Genomic DNA, 26,035 nt, shown 5'->3' on the forward strand with positions numbered 1-26,035 from the left:
CTGGAGCCGAGCTGCGCCTACAGCCAAGGCCCAGCTTGCAAGGCAGCTGAGCTGGGGAAATTTTATGGCCCCAGGGGGAAGGGAGAAATATAGGAATTCGTACCTGGATGGGAGCTAGGATGGCAGGCGGGAGGGGGTAGCCAGCACTGCAGGGCGACCTGGGCGTCTATGGGGTCGGGGAACACCCGAGCTCCTCCTCACCGGGACCCTGCCACGGCCCGAAGGAAACTCACCCCACCGATAACAAAACACCTTTTGACATGTACAATTTTTTTCCTAAATGTGCTTGTCCCAGGCTTCCTAAGTGTGGTCTATGCTGCTGATGGAGGAGCTGAACTGTGAAGAACTGTAACAATCCAAAGTGGCCTGGCCCTAAGACTAGAGCACATGAGCTTTCCTCCCAGTTTCCAAAAGGATATGAATTTTATTCACATTTCAGTTTTGGGTTGGGTCAGAAACAAGAAAAGCAAATTTCAAAAATCCATAAAATAATAAGTAGTACTAAGAATTCTTGGCTAAACCAGTAAGTATCTTGGAGTCATATTCATGGCCAGGTTGATATGATTCCCAATTTCCCAACTACGATTCCACAGTGAAACAGACCTAATTATCACTTCCCCCTTTTTCACATTATTTAAATACTTATTACTTATTATTTCTCTGGCGGGTGTACACGTGTGTTGTACACACAGTCAAGTGCACATGTTGATGTTGATAACAATCTTCAGAGGAGTTCATTATCTCTTTCCAACATGTGTGTTCTGTGGCATGGCTGCAAACATCTTTACTGCTGAACCCTTTTCCTCACCAATGGCAGAGAGAGATGAATGTGATTCACTGTTTCTAATCTCACTGGAGAGAGCATATGTGGATATATCCACATGTCATCATCTGGTCTTTAGGCAAGGTGAAGAACATTACCCATAGGGTCAGAAAAGTGCATGGGTGATGAATGTCAGACCCTGGATTAGTCTTTGGGTCTCAGCATCAAGCAGTAGATCTCTTTCTATAGGGAGGACACAAATCACAAACCATCACAGAAAGAAATATATTAAACAAATGCCTGTACAATTTTAAAAATTCACAACTGATAATGGCTAATGTAGGATACAATAAGTTCAATATTATAGAGTACTTGGAGAAGTGCATTTGAGGAGGCCACATTCCACTTAAGACACAGCTGCTGTGAAATGAATGATTGGAGTTCACTGCCTTAAGTGATTTTAATTGTTCAAGACCCCATGGAGAGTAAAACATATTCCCCCTGAAAGAGCTTTAATTACTACAGCCTAGTTTTGCTTACTTTAGAGAAATAAACACTACAAATGTTGTAGAAACAAATGCAGGTAAGGATAAGGTGAGTGGGCAGGAAACAATCCATGCTCTATATTGTTGGAATGTAAATTATGGAAATCACTGTGGAGATGGTTGTATGAACTTTCACTGGGGGCATATGAACAAATGCCTGTTCATTCTAGATAGGGCACTGTTAGCAGACCAAATTCTACACAAGTCTAGTCTAGTGACCTAGTGAGTTTATTGGAATTGTTTATAAGAGCACAGATGATGACTTATTTATGTGAGCATGGATGACTTAAAGACAGCTGCATCACTTAAGACCCACCCAAGCATGGGTGATGACTCGCAGAAGCTGCATCCACAGAGCTCTTTGGGCCACTTGCTGGAAGCTCATAGCAAAGTCTCCTTAGCCCAGCAGGTATTTGCTGCTTTGACAATCTCAGGCAGGAGCCTTGAGCATCTTGAGATATTCTTGGCCCCTGAGCCTTATGGGACTCTCTCTTCCCTCTGGAAGTGAATGTTTTAAGTCAGAGGAAATGACTACCCAACAGAAATTTCTCAACAAACTAAATAGAACTACCATGTGATCCAGCTATACTATTTTTAGACATACCTAAATCAGTATATAAAACAGTCACTTGTTCATCTGTGTTTATTGTGACACTATTAACAGATGTATCTATGTTTATATGCACACATGCCTACACACACTATGAAGTTTCATTGATTTCTAAAGAAGTCATGTTACTTTCAGTAAAGTATATGAAACCAAAGATGATTATGATAATGTTATCGAAGCAAGTCAGACTCTGAAAGATGGGTATTGTCCATTACTGCTTACAACTAGGGCAGAAGATATGAAAGTAGAAGCTTTATATTTTGGAATAGGATGAGGGTCAAGGAAATGGAAGAAGACACTAGAGGGTAACAAGGGGTGAATGTGATGAAAGTGCATTACATACATGTGTGGAAATGTCACAGAAACTGCACTATTTTGTGTTTTTGTACACACTGATAAAAATGTAGTCTATACTGTGTAGTACTCTCCTCCTAACCCTGTCTAATCCAAACAAAGCACAGCAGCATAGAGTGGGAAGGTGACCAGATGGAAAGTGAGAGAGCAGAAAAGAGGTTCTTTTTAATTCATTATTTATTTTTAATATTTTTGTAGTTTTTAATCTTTTGAAAACTTAATTGATCACAATCTTTCCAAACCTAACATCATATTGTTTCTCTTAAAACAAACAAATCCAACCCCCCAAAAAAATCAGTGAATCAATTAATCAAACAAACAATAAAACAAAATACAATACCAAAGCAAAAAAAAAAAAGAAGAAGAAGAAAAAGCATGGAGTCCGTTTTGGGTTGACCAACTACTCCTGGGCATGGGCACTGCCTTGGTGGGTAGTTCATATACCCAGGGAAGCTCCATTAAAGAAAACTGATTTGCGCAACAGCTGTTTCAAATAGCTTCTGGGTGGGGTTATGGCTTTGTGTCTATCTCCAATTCGCAGTACCGGGATTTTATTTAGCAGGCTTTGTATAGGTCTTATGTTTTCTATCACAGTCTCCATGAATCCATGTGTGTATCAGACCTGTTACAACTGGAAGACACTCTCTCCTTGCAGTCACCCATCACTTCTGCCTCTTTTCTCTTCCTCTTCCATACAGAACTCTGAGCCCTGAGGAGAAGGCCTTGATGAAGACATCCTGTTTAGGGTGGAGTGCTCCAAAGTCTCTCATTCTCTGTCCTTGTTCAACTGTGGGTCTTTGTGTTAATTACCACCTATTGCAAGAAAAAGTTTCTCTGATGAGTCTGGAGTGATGAACTGTCCTTTGGGAATAACAATATATCAATAGGAGTCATTTTATTGCTATATGTGGGTCTCTTTACTCCTCAGGGATCACTGGTCATTGCCCTGTGCAGGAGGAGGGAGCAGAATCAGGGAATAGGGTTCAGATGATTGTGAGCATGAGTGGAAGTTGCCTTCAGGCAAACTGCTTCAGTGTTATAGCTCAACTATATTCCAGAGTGAGGAGAAATATATAGGATGGGAAGAGCACCAAGAGCATCACCTAATTTGCATTTGGCAGCATAATCCTATCATACAGCTGGGAGCACAAAACCTAATTATCATATGGGAGAGCATCTGTGGGGATTTGTGTCAAAGGTCCTGCTTGAGATAGGTCAGGCATCCAGGCTTAAGGACAGCTTCCAGATAAGGTCAGGTCTCCAGGCCCAAAGACACTATCCAGGTAGTGAGAAGCTCTCCTGGAAAGGGAGTCCTCCATTTTTCACTAAGCTCAAGGAGCTGTCCGGATATGGTAGACTACACCTTTAAGCACAGGGTACTCCAACAGCTATATTCATTTAGCAAAATGATAGTAGTAGATTTTCCCCTGGCCAATTTATCAATGTCAAGTATCTGTTCAATCTCATGGAGTGGCCTTTAATCCAACAAAAAAACTGATCACAATTGCACCTGTGTATCTTGCAGACAGGTCTCTGTTGTAGATCCCAGGATTCACAACTGTGTGAGAGTGATGATCCTTTGGTAGTACCTCCCAACACTGTGAACACTAATCAGTAGGGTGAAACTCCTAGTTAACCACCAGCTCAATTTTTCTATGTTTGATGACGTAAGTAAATGGTGTCTTTAGCAATAGGTCCTTACTGTCAGGTTGTGGAGGGTCAGTAATAGCATTACTGAGAGTCTATGGTGTTTGGGGGGAATCTAGGAGACCCTTTGGCCAACAACTTTAACACGAATATTAAAAACCGAAAGACAGAAATTGGGGGTCAACCCGAAAACCAGAAAAGCAAAGAAGCCAAGCAACAAGAGAAGCTTTTTCTCTACCAATGCTGGGTGACAGAAAACTAAACAACCTAAGCCTGTATCTTCTCTCACTTCATATTCCCTCTAGTGCTGGGATTAAAGGTGTGTGACTCCCTATTACTGGGATTAAAGGTGTGAACCACCACCCACCTGAATTTGTTTCTCCATTGATCTGTATATCCCAGGGTGACCTTGAATTCAGAGATCCATTTGACTCTGTGTCTCAAATCCTGGGATTAAAAATGTGTGAAACCAATACCTGACCTTTAGTGGATTTAGCTTTGCCTTTGTTCTCCAGGCAAGATTTATTTATCAAAATAGAAATAACATATTACTACAGTTTATCTCCTTGCACACCATTTACAGTGCATTAAGTGATAGTTCCTGATAGCTATTATGCACAAAGAACTTCCAGATCTAAGTTTAAAGAGAATCTGAAACCTTTATTATTACATCACATATTAAAATATTACATACTGGGGGCTGAGGAGATGGAAAGCAAAGGGCTTCCCACACAAGCATGAGGACCTGAGTTTGGATCATCAGAAACCATGTAAAACTTACCCTGTAACATGTGTCTGTGAGCCCAGTGTTTCTATTAGCAAGATGAACTGTGGAGACAGAAGAATACCCAAAGTTCATGCGCCAGGTAGCCTGGCTGAGAGACACTGTTTCAAAAAAGGCATAAGGCAAGAAGAAACACAGATGTGCATGTGTGTGCAAGCACACACACACACATACAGAAACTATAATACTTAAATGTTAATTAATACATATGAAAGCATTCAGACAATTGGGAAGATGCTGTACAATGTAGGTTCCAATATTTCTAATAACAGAAACTCTGTCGATAAACAATCTGCTTTGGGGCATTTGTCAAAGCTGTTTTATTTTTATTTATTTATTTATTTTTGTTGTTGTTGTTTAATGTAATTTCTGTCCTGGTTCACAGGCTTCATTCTCTGTCTAGGATTGGGACTTTAGCCTGTGTCTCAAATATGTTACCACAAGGTGGCGCTCAAACTTCTCTTAAAGTCTTTTTCTCACCCCAAAGAAAACTATGTCATCATCTCTGTGTGTGGCTTTTTACAGATACATAGGCATGGATAAAGTCTTCAGTTCCATGAGGCATTCTTTACACTTTCTTTCTTAAACTTGTTATTTTTCTCAAGCTTTTTGTTATTTAATATTCATATAAATATTGAAAATCACAATTGCCCTAAATATGTTTATTGTATTACAAGACTTAAATCAAATATGTATTTAAGTTAACCTATCCCAAATATTTAAATGGTCATAAATTTATTTTACTTTCCTCTTTTAAATATTTAATTAAAACCCAAACACCAGACTTGAAATTATCCTTATTGCTTTAAACATTTTTATGAAAATTTTGTTTTGTCCTTTATAAGGGTGGCCTTCAGTATCCTTTTTCTACATGCTGCCCAAGATAAATTTTCTACTCATATGATCAAAGACAGTCCAAATATGGAGGCACATTGATAAACATTTCAACTAGGATCAGCTTTGAACTGATTCAAAGAGTAATTGAGAGAAGTTAGGCCCATGCTGTCTATTTCAGTTCCTCTACTGGTGTAATTTAGTCAAGAAGCAAGGAATGAAGAATTCACAGTTCTGAGGTGCAGAAATGAGTCTGACAGAACACTGAATACTCAAACAAGTTTGTGCATCAGCAAAGTGTTTCTTAGGTGTTTATACTTTGCAGAAATTAAATTGCAGAGCTCAGTTCATAACTGAAACAACAGCAGAATGTTAAAGCAAAATGCACTTACCAGAGCCCTTCCAAGGCTTTGAACTCTGGAAACCAACTTCTTTGGATAAAGAGTTTGGAGTGTTCACAGATCACATTAGTAGATTCTGTGCTTATGACCTTTGCATCCAAGGAACTGGTTTTCATGCAGAAGAAACATGCATGAATGCACTGCTCTATTTTTGATGGTAAATTATTTCCTAGCAGAGCATCTCCATTTTGTTGAGGACAGACTTGATCAAAAATTATGTGATGGGGATAGGTGAAAAAGAACACGCTCACTTACATAAGACCTGCACAAGAAAAAGGCAGCCAACATTCCAGCATGAATGCAGGAGCACAAAAGTCACCTATGTAAGAGGAGCTATTAGCAGTTGGTGCCTGCTGGTAGAAGGGAAGTCAGTTTTCTTCAGAGGTAGATTGGCTCCTGGTATATTGACTGTCCCCAGTGAATGGCGCCACTCATGTGAATGTGGGCAGCATTAACTGGATTCAGTGAGGGATGATAAATGTAAAAGTGTATGGAATTGGGAGGAGGATGTACATGGATGCAGATCTGGGAGCCATAGGCGAGAGACGGTTTGAATATGATCCTTACATACTGTACATATATATGAAATTTTCAAAGAATAAACATTTATTTTAACAACTCAAGTTGAACAGAAGTCATGTGAGATTGCCTTTATTCAGCTTCACATTTTTAATTCCAGCTAGGCATTCTAGAAAACATTTCACAGCACTCAGAGGGGATAACCATAGGAATCAGAGCAACTTACTCTGTAGTCAATAGGCATACAAAGGGTCACTGAGGGACAGAACCTAAATCACTACTGGTCCCCCTTACCAAGTAAATATTCTAGACAAGTATCAACAGTGGAAAGCACCTGATCATGACAGAGTCACAAGGAGCATGTACCTAAATCAATCCTTTTCATATGGACTAGGAATTGGTGTCACATTAGGAGGCAAGTGATTCTTTCAGATCAAGCTACATGTTTTCTATGTGTGACATTAATACTAATGAATCACTTATGTTAAAAAAGTTAATAAAGAAAGAGTCACTGTATTGGTGACTACAGGAGATGTCCAATTGCTGAAAGGTTTCTCCTCACTCTGCTGGCTTCTTTATGAGTTCTTCTGAGATATTTTCATTGCGACTGTCTTGAGCTCAGTGTATTCATACATGCCTTGCTCACCCCTAGAGAGGAAAGAATATTGCATATAAACCTGATTGCACACTGAAAACAATTTGCTACAAGGTTTTTTTTGCTTATCTGAGTAGAGACAATGATAATATTTACTGAATACAGAGTAGTTCATATAGTTGCTAGCTGACCATAAGCTTTATAACCAAACATGAATTATCCAATGGAGAAAAACACTCTTAAACATGTCATTTATTTTAAATAATTATTTTCTCGGCTTATTTCCAGAGAAGATATCCATTGTTTACATTACATTATTTGGCCATATGGCTAACTACTACATAATTCAATCTGATTATATTTTATTGGACCAACAAACAAGGAGGAGGAGTTCATATTGCACTGTACGGTGACTGAAGAGAAACAATAAACCACCAGCTTCACTTGACCAAACATAAATTCTCCAATGGAGAAAAAATTCTTAAACATGTCTTTTATTTGAAATAATTATGTGCTTGGCTTATTCTCAGAGAAGAAATACACTGTGTACATTACTTTATTTGACCATATAACTAACTAATATATAATTCATCTGATTATATTTTATTGGACTAATGAATAAGGAGAAGTTCACATTGCTTCACTTGAGCCTGCATTCACAATCTGCATTGTCACAGAAGGGTGAGCAGGTAGTAGATGACCCAGATCCTCCTCCTTTCAGGGTTCTGTTCTTCTGAAGCTGTAGTTTTAACAAGAACTTTTTAATTTGGGCCAAACAACCCCTAATCTTCATAGGTCAGATTTTTGTTTCTTTGTTTCTTTTAGTTTTCTTTTATTTTGTTTTTAGAATACTTGTATTTCCTTTTAAGGAGAAAAAAAAACCTAAAGATTGGCTTGATGCAGGCTTTTCAGACTTTATCAGATGTTGGTTTTCTCAGTTATTCAATGTTAACAATACACTTCAAAATTTTCAAGTCAATCTCAAGTGATCAGAAGCTAAGTTGAGTCCATGTGTAGATGCCACAGTAACTTATTAGGGTTCTGCCTGAGGCCAACTTTGGAAACTGTTGCAAAGACGAGTGGCGAGTGGGCCGCCTATCGCCTAGTTCCCGGCCTCCTGGCTAATCCCCGAAATAATTATATGGAAACTGTATTCATTTAAACACTGACTGGCCCATTATATCTAGCCTCTTTTTGGCTAACTCTCACATCTTGATTAACCCATTTTTAATAATCTGTGTATCACCATGAGGTCGTGGCTTACCCGGAAGATTCTAACCTACGTCCATCTCAGAGAAGAGAGCCATGGTGTCGGCCTGACTCTGCTTCTTTCTCCCAGCATTTTTTTCGGTCTACTCCACCTATCTAAGCTTCTCTCCTATCAAAAGGCCAAGGAATCTCTTTACTTAACCAATGAAAGTAACACATAGACAGAAGACACTCCTACACCAGAAATCATAATTTCTTTTTACCTGATGGATGATTTAATTTACAAGGACTACACTCAGTTGTGATCTCCATTGTTTGGATAAGATCACAATGCAAGTATATAGGACTATTCCTAGGATCATCAAACCTATACACACACAGGTTTGTAAAGGAGCTGGTTACTTCTCTACCTACTGTGCTCAAGATTCAGTTTTGTATATAGACAATGTCTTATTCTCCTGAGCTATCAATAATGCCATATGTTGGTAGATTCTTTGGATAATTTAAACTTTTGTAATGCATGAAACAATTCCACACCAGTTTGGATTCAAAGGGTTATTTATTTGAGGGGAAAAAACTTACAGAACTCCACCCTATATGACAGCCAGGAAAGGAGTCTAGTCACTGGAGCAAGAGAGCTGCTGCTGCTTTTTAAAGAGAGAGAGACCATATCCCAGTGGGCTGGTATCTCAGCAGTTATTGGCTGAAGGAGCGGAAGAAGCTCCCACAGAGCCTCCCCCCTTTTGTTTAAGTAAGAGAGTTCTAAACCTACTACAAAATTATATACAATAAGAACAAATATCATATTCTAACCAGCTTAAGTCTAGTATAATAAATAACTTGGCCAAGTCATGAGAATAAAGTAACTACATTTATATAGTCTTTAACCCCATCTAAGATCTGAGAAAGGAAATAATGTTACCTGAGTAATTATGAAGTCAAACAACTTCCAAAACATGCAACAAATTACGGAGACAACTGGCTACCTGGGAAATCACCCAAAGTCACATTTGCAGCATTAAAGCAACCAACTATTCTAGGCTAAGGCCTAGAATAACTGACAGATTATCTTGAACAGGCAAGAAATTTTTTAAAACCGTCTTACCCTGTCTTGGCAAGATTTGACAGTTTTGTTTATCCATTTTTGGATACTATGTATTTTGTCAGTAGTTGAGGTATAGACAGTTCCTTGCCCCAAAGCCGGTTTTACCAAGAATACAAGCTCCAAGTAGAATGCCTTTGGTGCTCAACAGCCTCTCGGGAATAGATCAGTGTTGCCAGGAGTGATTGGGTCTCACTACCACAGAACTCTAAGATCAAATTAAATGCCATTTTCTACAGCTTTTTGAAGAGGTTGAAGATTATTTATACAGAATATAATCTCTATACATCTAAAGAACCTGATTAGTCTAACTATAAATATGACAAACTTAGATGACTATTGATCTGTAATTCTTAATACCTATCTAACTTAAAGACTACAAGAATAAACAACTGTGCAATAAATGAGGACAATGACCTCCAAATGTAAACAATGTACAAGTATACATTGTAATATGGTAAATATATATATATATCAATACATAAACGATACATGAGTATCTTAATTAGGGGTAGAAATGTACACTGCAATATGGTAAATATATATATATATTCAATATATATATATCAATACTATATATATATCAATACATAAAAATGTTTTAAACAGAGGTAGAAGCATGCATGTATACAATATTTAATATAATTTAATTTCGTATCCATATACAACAATCTATGCCAATGTAATTATCTATAAACAATAACTCACAAATACCAATCTATTATCCCCATCCAAGCCGAGCTGGCCAAGCCAAGATAGCAGCAGGCAGCCGAGCCAGAGGCAGGCAACCAAGCAGGGGAATGGAGGTGTGTGGGATGGTTCTAAAACCAAATGTTGGGCACCAGATAATGCGCAAAACAATCCCACACCAGTTTGGATTCAAAGGGTTATTTATTTGAGGAGAAAAAACTTACACAACACTGTCCTACATGACAGCCAGGAAAGTAGTCTAGTCACTGGAGCAAGAGAGCAAGCAGAGGGCTGCTGAAATATAAAGAGAGAGAGACCACGCCCCAGTGGGCTGATATCTCAGTGGCTATTGGCTAAAGGAGCAGAAGGAGTTCCCGCAACACTTTTGGAACTAGCTCTAACCTCAAAATCATGTTTGGAAAAACTTCAAAATCATGTTTTTCAACATAATTAAATGGCTTGACCCAGCTGTCTAAAGTCCTCTAAAATGTAGTGTTTTAATAAGTAGTTCATATCAAAGAGGCAGACAACTTAGTCCATAATTTTGACTAAATTGCTTTCCATTGTATTTAGTGTTACTGGGACACTGGACACTCACAGAATTCTATGTGTATTGTCACACCGAGGCTGACCTGATCCATCTTTCTCAGAAATGCTATATAAATAATTTTAATGTAGACCACAAGAGCATCTACCTCCTTAAATTTCTTCTTAGCTGATCATCACATGTTGATTCTGACTAAGCAGAACTGAATGATCTCCGGTAAGCCTGCACATAGCAGCTTTGCTTCTCATGACAGACCACCCAATGCCTAAAACAATATGAGACTAAGCTTTGTCTGCTTCATCCCTGGTGTGAAAAGATGAGCCTTAATGGAGGTACAGGGAAACATTTACTAAGCTGATTTGACAAATACAATAAAAAAAAATAAAAATTGATCTGAGTTCACTATTTGGGGTTCTTTGGAAACCCTGTTTTCAAATTCATTAATTTGGTTTCCTGCCTTTGAAAATAATTCATAACTCTTGAAAGAAGTCATTCTAGGGAGTTGTCTCAGTAATTCTCTGGGAGACATTTTGCAGCAAATGCTCTATTTAACAGATGCATCATAGTTATTAGGTAGACTTCACCAGAAGCAAATCAGCTTGTGATAGGCAACTTTAAATTATTTAAAAAATATATTCAAATATCTTGAGTGTTTCAATATTTATTTTCATTCATCTCAATGTTACCAGTTTACCATTTTACCTGCTTTCTGAAAATAGTTTCTATTTACGTACACCACAGAAAATCCTAAAAGCAGGCAACAATTTATTTACCAAAATAGTGTACTTACCATGGCCCTGAAAGGGTAGTAGGAACATAATTAAGTATAATCCATCTGCTATTGCTTTTCTGAACTTAGGAAGTACTTACAACATTGAAAAAACTATTTGATACTAAATACAGATGGAGTTTACCCTCAAAGTAGTGAAAACAGAACAGTTTCCTGGGAGTGGCAATTCTTATCACAAAATAAGTATTTATTGTAATATAAAGTTTAGCTTACAGTTCTCGCCCATTTCCAGACATCTTGAATCCACCAAAAGGACTCTGGACAGCCATAGCCAAATAGCAGTTCACCCTAAAACAAAGAATAGGTGGCTACTGTAGATAATACATAACACAGCCCATAATTTCTAATTAGGAAATTTAAAAATTCAGAAGTCTCTGTAAGAACTTCTTTGTTTTGGTCAAGTATGATCACTGAGATTAAAAGCAGCACTATAATCTAGAATACAGAAAGCATCCATATATGTTACCTAGAAATAAATGATACTACTATGAGTATGATTTTCTGTGCCTGCATGCGTGCATGTGTGACGCACACACACATACTGTTAGTTTGAATCACAACAGAGGGAAGAACAATATGCTATAAAAGGAAGTGTCTGAGGCTGGGATTGAATGGAGTTCTTTTATGGCATGTATGCATGAAGCTTTGTGGTAATCTTGAAGTTTATACATTTAGCAGTCTAAGCAACTTGCTTTAGCAATTATTATATGTGTCAATACTTATTTCATTTGTTTTATTCATTAATAAATAGACAGCTTAAACAGAAGTGGTGGCAGGAATCAGGCCCATTTATTAGGCTGGTAATCAGTTTTAGAAATACTTTGAATTGTTTTTAATAAACACACAGTAAAAAGTGTGACTATGACTAAAGAGAAGGTCATTTTAAATCAAGGAGATGGGAGAGGGTAATTGGAACGGAGTTCTGCAGGCTGTGAACAATTATTTTAATGCAAGTGCAGAGAGAATAGTGTTCTATATTTTATAGAGATGCTATTGAGCTCTGACAGTTGATTTATAAAAATACATGGGACACAGTAAGCCTTAAGCAAGTGTAGAATATGAATATGTATGAGTTAGTAATGCTGAATTTACTAGTGCTTTTATCATAGAAAAATCTGTGTTGATCATCAGTTAATCAAAGTTAATGGAACTTTGATTAATTTCCTTTAAGATATTGAGGAAAATGGCACGATAAGAAAAAGAATCAGGCTTTTGAGTTCCTGTGCTTAATGCTGATTGTATATTAAGATTTTATAGCAGTTTTAAAATGTTTCATTGAGGAAACCCCGGAGACATGGTGATTGAGATGTCTAATTCTCAACCACATTCCTCATTTGGTTGTTTATATAAATTGTGTGTGCATTAGTGTGTATGTATACATGTGTGTGTGTGTGTGTGTGTGTGTATAGGTGTGTGTATGTGTGCGTGTGTGCATGTGCGCACGTTTGTGCATACATGGGGAAGATACATGGAGGCCAGAGAAGAGAGAAAGGTAAATTGTTCTTTTTTTTATTTTTATCAATTTCTCTCTTATCTCTCAAGCACAACAATTTTACTAAATTGCCTAGCCATTGAAGTTCAGGAATTCTTCTGTCTCAGACCACAGTGATAAACTTCTAAGCAGAGGCCACTATATTTTACTTTTACAAGGAAGCTAGAACCAAAGTCAGTTTCTTACACTTGCACACCAAGTACATTTTTTGTTGAGCCATCTCTGTAGCCTTATGTTATATGTACTTAAGCTCTCAATGATACAGGCTTCGTATTTCTTCTCTGAAATTCAGGGAATCAGAAGTGTTTCAGTTTGAGGTGTTTTTTTTTCAGTCTATGGATTATGCACATAGGCTTTACTGGTTGAAAAATCCTTATTTGAAAATAAAAAATTTGAAATACCCAGGATTAAAAACTGTCTTAACATTATGCTGGCATATTTCACAGTATTTTGGATTTGTCATTTTAGTGTGAAGCTGGCTAAACTCACACTAAATAGACACATGTGGAGAAGGATGTTTTAGAGAGTATAGCTCTCACTCTGTTTACTGTATTGTAAGTTCCTAAATCTCAGCAAGCTCCCGGTTTTGATCACAGACAAGATTTGGGATGACAAAGAGTAGTTGTTGAGTAAGATAAAATGATGAGTGTAAGAAATACATTACAATTTTGAGTCAGTGGTACCTAGATGATGACTCTCACTTTGATAGGAGGAAAAGGTATTTCAGGTGAACAAGAGGGTCAAGAACTGCCTCGTTGTGTCCCTTAGGATGCTTATCAGTGCCTAGTTTTCTTTAACTGAACTAGGTGAGAGAATGAAAATAGTTTGTGCTGTTTCCAGGATTGAGGGAAGGGAGGCTTGATGAGGAAAAGGTTGCTGAGGAAATAGTCCATAGAAAGGAGATAATGGGCAAAGACTCAGAGTAAGAGGCACAGCCTGAGAATTTGTATTAAAGTTAAATTACAAAAATAAAAGAACAGACTACGTCAAAAGATATAGAAAGGGCTGGAGAGATGGCTCAGTGTTAACAGTCTTTGATGCTGTTACAGAGGACTTGAACTGGGCCCCAGTACCCATATCCTATGAATTACAACTAGCTGTCTATGACTCTGGTTCCAACAGATCAGATATCTTCTGGCTTCTGCATGAACCAGAAACTCACATGATGCACAGACATACACACAAGCAAAATACACATGCACATATATTAATTTAAAAATAATTAAATAGCACCAAGTCTATGGATGTAGACCTGTGATCCCAGCCTCTCAGAAGCATTTTGCAGGAGGATGAGAAGTCCAAGACCAGTGTGGGCCACAGAGTGAGTTCAGGGCCAGATTGAGAAACTGAGCTCTTTTCTTGTATTAAAAAGTATAAAGCAGACTAGGATAGAGCTCACAAGTAGAGCATATGCTCAGCTAATGTAACTCCTTCAGTTGATTTCAAATATGGTAATAAATGATAGTAATAGCAATAATGTCTAGTGTATATAAGGTACAATATATAGTTGGTTATAATAGAATTTTACTTTCATCTTCCTGTTCATATAGCAGACTACCAAGTGCCGTGGCATTATCTAATAATACATATATTATATAAATTAAACAGCCACAAAGTGGTCAATATTCTACATAAGTAACTTGTGAAGCTGAAAGATGATAATTTGTTTTTATTTTTTATTTATAGAAACTATCTGTCTAGCAGGTCAGATAATTTCTAGGAAAGTTCAAGTCTAGAGGAGGCCAATTCAGCCTGCCCATTTGTCTAATATAAAAAGGGCACAGCTTACTTCAGATGCACTTACCACACTATCCCGGCCTGCAGAGCAGAAGACACAGTGAGGGCCTTATCCAGGTCTTTTGTGAAGACTCCAGCTGCCAGGCCATAGGAAGTATTGTTCGCTCTCTTGATCACATCATCTATAGATTTAAACTTCATGATTTGTTGCACTGGTCCAAATATCTACACAAGAGTGACACAAACACAGGCTAACACTGTACACACTGTATATGCTTTAGATACACTTCCTTTGCTTTCTTAGAAGCCATTCTCCGTGTACTACAGTGTGGCCTCTCCTTTTTATCCTATGTGTAAGGATAAAAAAAGATAGTAATTCATGTGAACCTGGAAACATGTTCTGATCATGTTTGATGTTTTTCTATGGAACAGACCAGTCATCATGACAGTGTTTATTTGATGACATGAGAATATAAGAAGGCTTCATACAAACTGCTGTTTATTCACTTTGGAAGAAAAGCATGTCAATGATTGAACACATTTGTCTGGGAAGCATATCAAAGCTAACACTGTCAATGGGAAGCAGGTGGAGCAGGAAAACAGGGTTTGCTCAGAGTTGCAGTAACTTAGCTGACACTGTAAAGGCTACAGGTTTCTACTGTGAACCTGCCAATGAGATATTCTAGCGAGCACACTATATAAGCACAATAAGTGTTTCCTTGAATGAAGATTATTTTCTGCTTTCTTGTTCTTTGTAGAAATATTAACCAAAATTCATAAGAGCAATAAATCTGACCAAAGAAGAATTGACCAATAAGTGCAGAAATGCAAATGCAGTTGAGTACTGTATTGATGCAAATGTCCTAAGTGTGTTGGATGATCCTCTTACATTTGATTTTTATTTCTTCTCGTTATTTCATCTCCCCACAAAGCTGGATAGTCCCCTTTTCTCTTTATTTGTTTGCATTATGGAGGTAAAGAACATTAACCTCTCAGATCCTCTGCCATATCAGGGACATGTGTATAGATGCATTGAATGTTGAAATTATGAATGAGTGCCTTTGAGTCACTGTATCTTCCTATTTTAGTCTAGTACATGACACTTTCATTGTCCAGAGAGGTGCTCTTATCTCTGCATATATTAAAAGCCCTCATACTTGTGAAGTATATTATCTACCATTTTAATCACAAACTAGTCTCTCTTATTTATATGTTGAATATCTGGGTAATATCTTTATTATTGATGCTACCTAGAATGTGCCCCCAGGACTCATCCTCACTTCCCTTACATGACCAGTTCACTCTGTCTCTCTTGGTTGACTTTTTATGTGGATAATATAGATAATTCAGTGGATGCTGTTCTGTTCCTGGCATATGCAGCACAATATGTCCACATTTATTCCTATTTTTAAAAAGGACAGGGTCATTTTCCATTCCTTTAAGGTTGTAAATTAAGCACCTACAAAAGCTGATGTGGACTTTGTTCTGTGTCTGATATTAACTATTTGTAGCCCATTGCACTCCTCACTAATTAGTCTTGATCACAAATTACTTTAGACTTTATCATCAAACATTTCAGCGGAATGCTATTCAAGGAGCTGGGGGTTTTAAGGGAACATACAGGTTATGCACAAAGGAAGATGACAAGCCCGGAAATAGAAACAGGTAGGACCATTACCTCCTCTTTGGCAATGCGCATCTCATCGGTAACATTGGAGAACACTGTGGGCTGAACAAAGAAGCCTTTGTTCCCCCAGCGTCCACCACCACACTCCAGTTTGGCTCCTTCTTTCTTGCCACTCTCAATGAGATCAAGTATTTTATCATGTTGCTCTTTGTCGATCTAATAGAAACAAATCACATAAAAAAGAGTGACAATAAAGATAACATATTGCAAATGAGACCTTCAAAGTGCCTGGATATTCACGTGAAATCCAGTGTTTCAGAATAGGTGACAGATACTCATCTAATTCTTCAGTATGCTTTTTTTTCTCATGAATTAGAAAGGAAATCTTTATAAATAGAATATCCTTATATAAACTCTAATTTTTAATATAAAATAAGTAACACACCTATTATAACTGCTGAAAAACTCAAATACAATAAGTTGGTAATCATAAAAAAGAAGAACCTCCAAAATAGTAGAAATTGTTTTTTCTATACAAATATATATGGCTTTTGCCTTCTCCATACATATTTGGTTATGATACAGTATTAATCCCCAAACTCTGTTTTTAAAGACTTTGTGACTAAACCAGCAATGGATGAACAACTAGGTAAGTGTCTTTTCAATAACTCTTCCATAAGCTCTTTCCTGTTACGGATAAAGAAAGATAAAGAGAGAAAGAGAGAAGCATTGAGATGCCTGGAACTTCCCCCTAGCACTGGCCAAATTCCCAGCGTGCCTTTCTTTTCTACTTGCACAGCACTACTTGCCACAAGCAGCCATGGACTCACAAAGCCCTATGCTAATAACCTAGAAGATGTGATTGCGTGCTTTCAACTTTTATGAGTTAATGTTTTAAGTCTGTTCTAATGTATTCCCCTGGTAAGTTATGGAATATTAAAACTTAGTTTTTGGGGCTATTGATTTCTCTCCTGGTAAAGGAAAATATTGGCCCTCGTTCAGTATTATATATTACAGATACCCACGTCTTCTCTTTTTTCTTATATCCACCACGGTGCCATCAGTATATCAATTATCTGTCTTCCATTCATCTACTCTCACCATCTTCTATGTTTTTATTCATATATCTAATGAAACGTATTTCATGCTTCTATATACAGACCAACAGATACTTAGAATAAGGAACAGTAACAACAAAACCACTCAGAACTATATATTTTTCAGATCTATGAGAAACACAAATAGAAATCTGAAAAACTACCAATGTGATGAAAATTATAACTACTTTTACATAATCCGTGAACAAAAACAATGATATTAAAACAACACAATGATTCCTTCACTTGACAGTTACCTTATTTATGTCTTTGAGGTTTCACTACTCCACATTATTTTTGTGCTAAAGCTTTTCTATTTGTATGCTTGTGCTAAGAACAAAATTATGAGACCTTTTTGCAAGCTAATTATTTCCAGAGGAAGCAGTGACCATGTTATCTTTGGGTTTTATGACTTTACCAGGCTCCTATCTCAGGGTATAACTGGTAGCAATATACTGTAAGTTTTTCTTAATTGAATTTAAGTTTTATTTATTAAATAATTCAAAAATAAAGTTTGGTTACAACTTAATAGTGAGGCACTTGGGGAGAGTAAACTCCTTGTTGTGAGATTTTCCTGTTCACTGTTGGGTCCTCAGTAGCATCCTTTCCTCTGCTCACTAGTTTGAGTAGATCCCTTTCAATTTAACTTGTCTCCAGATAAGGTCAGTGGTCCCTATTGTGATATCCAGAAGAAGGGGTGAGCTCAGAAGGTCCAAGTACTTAAACAATGGCCCATGAGCAATAGTTGTGCAAGAGCAACAGTTTACATTGGGGTGAGAAAGACAAAGGTATTTGTATTTACAGTTGATGTAACTACAAAAATGAAACTCAGAGACCCCATGGAATGTTTGGGTTTTGATAAATAGAAGGAGAAGGTTTTTTGGTTCAGATACCAGGACTTTCAAAAACAATTATGACATTGTTACATCAAAGAAACTGAGGACCCTGCAGTGGGTTGGGGAGTGCTCTACTGCTTACAAAATGGCAACTGGGATGAAGGATTGATATGAGGAAGAATTTACAGGTATGTATACATTTCCAAACTAAAACATTGTATGTAGGCATTAAGAATTTTACCAATTAAAGAATGCAAGAAATAACAGCATTTTAAAATTTTTCTCCCTTTTTGTGTGTTTATGTGAGTGCAGAGTGCAGATGTGTGTGTTTGTATGAATATATATATATATATATATATATATATATATATAGGTATGAGCAAATACATGTACATGTATGTGCACCTGCATGTTGAAGAAGTGTGTACAGGTGCAAGTACATGTGTGTACCTGTTTGTGGATGCCAAAGGTTGATACTGATTGTTTTCCTCAGTGGTTTTCATTTTTTCCTACTGAGGGAAGCACTCTCACTGAACTCAAAGCTCCAGTCTAACTAGCCAGCTTTTATATGGGTGTTAGAATTAGAACTCTGGTCTTCGGGGTTGTGTGACAAATATTTTCTGTGTTGATCCATCTTATCAGCCCCCCTTTCTATGCTTAATTCCAGCCAGAGCTCCTAGAATGTTTCCAGATAGAAAGAAAAAAATGTCCAAACAAAACAAATTGATCTTTGCTGTTTGATGTTAGATTCATTAAATCAACAAATCAAGATAATATCAGCTACCAATGAACATTAAAAAGAAGTTAATATTACTTGATGAAAATTAGACCTAAAAAATTAGTTTTACATCCAAAATACTTGCCTTTCTGATGTTTACTTACCTGAGGACCTTGATTTATTCCTACATTCAGAGGATTTCCAAGAACATATTTCTTAGCCCGCTCAACACTCCTTTTCACAAACTCATTGTAAATTGACTCCTCAACAAAAAGTCGGGATGCCGCTACACAAATCTGACCCTGGTGTAAGAACACTCCTTGGTGTGCAAACTCAACAGCACTGTCCACTGCAAAGGAAACATTCACAGGAGAGGAAGAACATTTTCTAAAGAATACATACACACACACACACACATACATACACATACATATGTTTCAGATGCAATATGGTGATAGGAAAAATGATGAATCATCTGATGAGACATAGATCCAACACATTACACTGTATGGAAGCCATGAAACAATAGACCTCTTGATCCTTTCATTTACCATGGAAATATTAACAACAAGGGAACTCTGACAAGATAGTGTCTGTTATGACTTCTGACGAACATACATTTGATTAGAAGATAAAATATCACTGTAAATAATTTTACAGCTACTTCCATTTTATAATTCTTTAGTCAATTATATTTCTTTTAGGTGTCAGTTTTTAATTAACTAATAGAAGAAAACTGAATTATCTATTGCCCTTAGTAATTTCAAACATTACTGAATTCTTTCTCAATCAAAAAATGTTGTCTTTCTGAAAAATGACATTTGGACAACCAAAACTCATTCCATCAGAACAATGCACCCTCTCACCCTTACTACAGGAAAAATACTTCTAAAATTAAACTAAAGCCTTAATCACACAAGTAAACTAAACTTATTGATTAGAAGGTCTAATGTGCCTAGACTTTTGTATTAGAATATCTTTAATTCCATACAAAAAGATGTGGATTTTTAAGTAAGTGTGTGTGTGTGTGTGTGTGTGTGTGTGTGTGTGTGCTTTAGTTTTATAAATGAGGACAGCTCAGTTCATGATTGTAGAACCTGGGTGTGAAAATGTGAGCTAACAGTAGTTGTTGAAAGTAAAGTGGGAATGTGGAGGAGTGACAAACTAGATATCTTGCTAACCAAGTAGTAAGTCCTAATATTTCCAGGTCAGATTGCAATAGTGACGACAAGGAATTGCATGGAGCCCTTGTTTATAGCCTCATTTTAAGTATGATCTGAGGAACGATGGGTTAAAGGAATTCTTGACCACAAATTTCAGCTAAGTCGCTGCTATTTAGGAAGTAACATAAGGATTTCATCTGGCAATAAAATCATAACTATCTGGATCTTTATTAACAGGGTCTCATTAAAATGACAAACTTAACTACACTTAAAATTGAAAGAGAGAGAGAAATGACTTTACAGGTTCAATTTTCTTCTGGCCCTCTCAAAATGATGGTCCGGAGTAAAAGCAGAAGAAAATAGGAACTTGGTGGCAAACAGGATAGGATATTTTTGGTTCCAAATATCACAAAAATCTTGTACCCTTGATACAATTAAACATATGGAATTACCAAAACCGCATCCTATATTCTAGATGTAGCCCACTTATACTATCTCAGATTGACACTGGGAAGTAGCAATCTATCCCAACCCAGGACAAAATCTTCTCTGTGTTTATCAGCTGTGTGATATCGGAACAGTTCGAAAGCTTTGCAGAATCACCACAGACTCTAGTCAATTCCTTTTTACTTTGAATTTACTTTTACAACAGGTGACTGTGATGTCACCAGGCATCAGGAGGAAGAAGGTGAGACACTAGCAAGGGACTTGTACTCACAGTCAGCATCTGCAAACACAATGCAAGGACTCTTTCCCCCCAGCTCCAGGGTGACCCTCTTCAGATTGCTTTTCCCTGCAGCTTCTTTGATTAATTTGCCAACCTGAAATCAAACACCATAGAAGAGGAGGGTTAGTTTGTTTTGTGTGGATAGGTTGTTTCAATATTTTCTATTTGTAGGACATTTACACAACCAATTAATTTTATTTGGAAAAGATGAAAATATTCATGGGCAGATGTGGGAGCTGACTTCATGTGTGGACAGATAAAAGATTATTTTCATTTTTGTCAGAACGTCCTCTCTGAATTTGATCAGAAATACCCCTAAGCACCTCATGTATTGACTTCTAATCATCTTAGTGACATTCAGAGAATTCTGTGAAGTAGAAATAGTATTCTGTCCATCATCTAATTCTCAACCCTCTTCCTCTTTTCTTATATGCTCCCAGTCTGTATTGCCTCCAGGTTGGTCCTTTACTTGGATCAGCTCTTGGCGCATATCCTCTCTGAGCCTTGTTCTAATGAGAAGAAATGATTCTTTTCTCCTGGTCTCACGATGCTCATAAAGATGTTTCTGAGTCAACCTCAAATGATGTCATGTCTATTTGTGTAAATCTCATAAATACCCAGTCCCTACCAAATTCCACACTTATTGATCACAGCATCCTCACTCATTACTCATTATTACCCTCTCTTCTTCCTCCTCCTTCTTTCCTCTCTCTCTCTCTCTCTCTCTCTCTCTCTCTCTCTCTCTCTCTTTCCTCATTTTCTCTCTCCCCCCAACCACTCTTTCCCTTATCAAAAACACGTTGCTTTTCACAAGAAACTGGCTCTGAGCTCTTTGTTCCTACTACACTTAGCTGGAATCCCACCATTCTTATTTCTTCTTTAATTCTAGTTGCTTCTTCGAAGAAAAATACATTGTTTTTGTTTTATCTTGTTTTTTTTTTCTGTGGATTCTGCCCTGTCAAGTGTATTATCGATGATTATTTTTTGTTTTGACTTTTGCATCCTGTTTTGATTATTATTGATTCATATATATATATACATACATATGTAGAGAGAGAGAGCACAATAAGCTAAGATAGTCTACTTTCTATTTTTGAGGCAACCATTGTATTTCATTTCTTTTATTGAGTGACTTTCTATTTCACCAGAAAAAAATGAGATAATTATTTAAGTCTAGGTATGTACATCCAGATGGCAAATAAGAAGTGGCCTTGAATTTTCACAGAAAACAGACAATGATTTTTAGCCTACAATTTCATCTCTTTGCAAAGAACAATTAGTAAAGTGTCACCGATTTCCTAAAGAGACCTTCAATAAAGACAAAACAGAACTCTTAAGGCTGTGGTGGAAAAATGTGTTCATCATATAGTTGCATTGACATGTAGGGCAAATATAGCCAGTGCTTGCCACCTCTACAAAATGACTGTGTGTTACTTCATGGCTGAAGATCTATTTTAAATTAATGTAATAAAAGTTTCATTAGAATGGGTCTCGTTGCTGTTATCACCATGAAAGACACTGTTGCTACCTCTTACATATTTGCCAGTATCTTTAAAAAAACAAGCAAATGAGCTGGAGTAGGACCAATGCTATTTTTGCTCACTCAGGTGTCCTAGTGCACATTGCTAACACGTCATTATTCAGAATTAATTCACAAGCAGTTATAGATCTTTTTGTGGCTGACAAAGAAAAAGAGAGTCTTCAAGACTAACCAGGCAAGGGTGAGAGACTAGCTATGAGGCAAGGACACTCATGCCCATGACTACATCTTAGACAATGAGAACACAGATGGGAAGGCTTTAGTTCATGATTCCCTCTGACCTAAAGATGCTGGCATCCAGGCAGCACAGAATCAATGGGAGTCAGGGTAGAGGAGCTTATGCCCATATTCATGCCAAAGCCTGGGCAGATGTAAAAGACAATCAGGAGATGAGAGGGCACGTTGACATCTCCTAAATTAATGTGACAAAATGAGTGGGAGGAGAAAGCAGAAACTAAGAATGCTTCACAAACATTTTCCTGAGTGCTCAGCAGGGCGCTACATATCTTCTTTTACAAGCTCTTACTTTTATTGTGTGGAACTGAATAAAGTAGGAATTACAGTCCCTGTGCTTCTCAAATAAAGAATCTCATATTGGGAAAGGATTCTTCTCTTTTTCTGAGACACACCCTTCTTATTTGAAGTCAGAAGTTCCCTAGTCCCCTTATTTCATTGTTTCATCTTTAGAAGATAAATGGGCATAGGGATAGCATTACTGGAGTAGCAAAATGGCACCAAGTTGAGGACTAGTTAAGACAATCACACAACAAAGCTGCTCTCAGGTTCAAGGAACATCAGCCTCTGGCAGAGGCAACATGGAGAAGTGAGCCTAGGATCTGGGCTCATTGCATCCCTAGTGCAGAGGATGTGAAATCCTTGGCTCCCTTCTGCCTGCCTGTTCTATCTCCCTTGCTACCTACTTGCATCACCATCGCTAAAGCTATCAGCATATTTTGGTACCCTTGCATATTTTTTCCGAAGGAAATTGTGACTTTGTGGTCGATTTAGCCAATCTCAATCAGAGACTTACACCATATACTATTTTTTTTACTGTTTATTACGTACAATATACACACATTTGAAAGATGAAGAAAATAAAAATTCAAAGTCTTATTTCAATTTTCTGTGAAGTTTAGCTATGTAGCTAACTGCAATTATAATAAGTGATTCTCAATCACTACATAGAATGAGCTTTCTTAAATCCTGGAACAAGTTCCATGTTCACATAAGTTTCCATCTCTTTACCCCTTGAATAGAACTTTGTAAGTATCCAATCACCTTCTCCATTCTACCAGTTTCTTGTGTTGGCAGTAAGTTGTTGGGAGCCATGCAGCCTAGTCTCAGATCAGCATATGGCTATCTGTCCAGCAGGTTGCCTCAGGGCAAAACACCTGTGGAAATGAACTCTCACTTACTTGGCAAGGACCAGAAGTCCATGGGACAGCAAAGGAATTTGCAAAATTCATTCAGCTTGCATGCTTTTCTCTCTTGTTATTTTGGTGGTTCTCTAGGTGGTTTTTAGTTTTACTTTTCCAGTCACACATCCAAAAGCTGTAATTTCCCCCTGAAAATTCTGTTCTTTCTAGAATATTTTTCCCTAAGGATTGCCTAAGAGGGGGCTGCATCTCAAATCTCTTATCTGATTACTAACTACAACTCCTGATCCTGAGAACTTTTCTGACTCAATAGAGACATTTGAAAAACAATATTTGGAACATTAACAACAGCTCAAAGTTCTGCAAAGGAGAGCAGGGCATGCAGACACAAAATAGGGGAAAAGCCTCAGGAATACACATAGTGCCACTGTTGAGAGTCCTTTCCCTAGACACCAGGTATAGAGTCATTGGTAGGATCTGGTATGCTACAAGAGGAAATACTACAATGCAAATTGTGTTATGGATAGATTCATCTTTACCATATACTGGAGCTAAGATTTGTGGAAGAAGCATGGTATAATGAGATGGGAAAGAGTGGTTTATCAAAGTCTGTCTTTTACACAGAGATTGAAACATGGAACCCGCTTATAGAGAAGGGAACTATATGAAAACATAACTTGCAGGCATGAAAGAATTGTCAGAGTTTGAATATTGTTCTCTTTAATGCACTGTACCCACATCTATACTTTTTAACTTTGTAACCGCAGTTAGCTGCCAGCAGGCATAAGTACTGCTAGAATCAGATGTGTTTGATTCGATATTTAGCTAAGCCTGCAAAAATGCTGAACTCTATGTCTAGAAGAAGGTTATGTAGGGAGTAGGAAAGTTTATTTGAAGAAGCATAAAGGGAAACATTTAGGACTTCTATAATGATCACAATGTATTCCTTAAATTGCAATGTATTTATTAAGGTCAAAAATAGAAGTAGATAATAAAGTTGTTCATGTAACCCTGATACGAAAAATGCTATTTAAGTATAAATAAAGATGGCCTGAGCTATTCGGGGCCACTTGAGTGCAATTCACTTGGTGGGCAGAAGGGTTTTTGTTTTGTTTTTGTTTTTGTTTTTGTTTTTTTGCACCAACACCCCTTACCTGTCAGAACCTGAACTAAAGCTAAGGTTGGACTCTGGCAAGGTATATTCAAGCTCACCTTTCCCATCTATGTCAATGCGTCATGCAGTATTTTTTCTGTCAATAGTTAATAACATTCTAACCTGGCATAGTGATGTCAGCATGGCTTTGCTAGAAACAGCTTAATATCTAAATATCTATGTCTTCTTTTGTTTGTAATAGCAACTCCCTCGACTACCAGAATTCTGTTTCACATCTCATCCTCCAGTTCCCTCTCTCCCCTTATCGAGTCTTGTTATGGTTGTGGCTGGTTCCCATTCTTCAACTTTTATCTACTCAGGGCATAGTGGGGCACACAGAAAACCAAGGCTCTCCGGGCAGGAAAATGGAAGATAGTGGAATGTGTCACCCTCCCAGGGTATACTGTGTAGACAAAGTTCCACACAGGAGCTAGAGGTGAGTCTCTACCATTGACTTTTCTTAATCTAGAGGCAGTAGTTACATTGACTCATACAAATCACAACTTATATTTCCTACCATACACTTAACTAATCATCTGACTACCTCAAAGGCTGTATTTCTCCTAAGAGACACTAGTGATTACACTACAAATCATTTACTGTAATCTTTTAGATTTGTAACAGTATTTTCTTACTATTCAAAATCCACTTGTGCTTGATAAATATGTCTGGAGTCTAGAATAAAGAGCAAATCAACAAAGCAACTTTTCTAAAGAAAGTGTTGGCTGCAAGACAGCTGCAGAGTCCATGCTTCTGCTTGTGAAAGAGGAGATATTCTGAAAATGGCTCTACCTCTGTTGATCCTGTGAAGGACACTTTGTCAATGTCCATGTGTGAGGAGATGGCTGCCCCTGCAGTTGGTCCATAACCAGGGACAACATTCACCACACCAGGAGGAAATCCTGCCTGCAAGATAAGAAGCAAGGTGTTAATAAATCAAAAACTTAATTCATAAAAGTGGAAAACTGGGCTTTTTTCTTTATGCTCACCTTGGGGGTTCTTCTTTCAAGAAAATGCACTGAAGTGTATCTGTCTATTATTCATTGCTGTCTTTAATTTCTTATCCATATGAAACTATCTCTAAAGGTGGTAATATCTTAGGATACTATGTTCTATAGGCAAATCAATCATGATTGGCGTATTAATTCTTTCTCATTTGCTATGATGAAACATTGACCA

The 26,035-nt window shown here is 37.4% G+C and overlaps 1 protein-coding gene and 1 long non-coding RNA gene across 2 annotated transcripts in view; both read right to left on the reverse strand.

Annotated features, from left to right (window-relative positions):
• Positions 1-1,935: 1,935 nt before the first annotated feature.
• On the reverse strand, positions 1,936-5,922 carry LOC146893608 (uncharacterized). The gene is made up of 2 exons (XR_015003235.2): positions 4,701-5,922; positions 1,936-3,085 (listed from the first exon to the last, which is right to left on the reverse strand). It is a non-coding gene; the product is annotated as an uncharacterized LOC146893608 (long non-coding RNA).
• A 651-nt stretch (positions 5,923-6,573) lies between these two features.
• The window catches only part of LOC125403389 (aldehyde dehydrogenase, cytosolic 1-like), a 32,220-nt gene continuing 12,758 nt past the window's right edge, over positions 6,574-26,035 (reverse strand). The window contains exons 7-13 of the mRNA XM_048438691.2: positions 25,649-25,762; positions 20,779-20,881; positions 19,062-19,246; positions 16,298-16,462; positions 14,687-14,844; positions 11,604-11,678; positions 6,574-7,105 (exon numbers count right to left, since the gene is read on the reverse strand). Coding sequence (XP_048294648.1) covers positions 7,033-7,105; positions 11,604-11,678; positions 14,687-14,844; positions 16,298-16,462; positions 19,062-19,246; positions 20,779-20,881; positions 25,649-25,762 — 873 coding nt within the window. The 3' untranslated portion in view covers positions 6,574-7,032. The remainder of the gene's footprint in view (positions 7,106-11,603; positions 11,679-14,686; positions 14,845-16,297; positions 16,463-19,061; positions 19,247-20,778; positions 20,882-25,648; positions 25,763-26,035) is intronic.

This window comes from Myodes glareolus, chromosome 7 (genome assembly GCF_982192425.1).
Source record: "Myodes glareolus chromosome 7, mMyoGla1.1, whole genome shotgun sequence".
NCBI lineage: Eukaryota > Metazoa > Chordata > Mammalia > Rodentia > Cricetidae > Myodes > Myodes glareolus.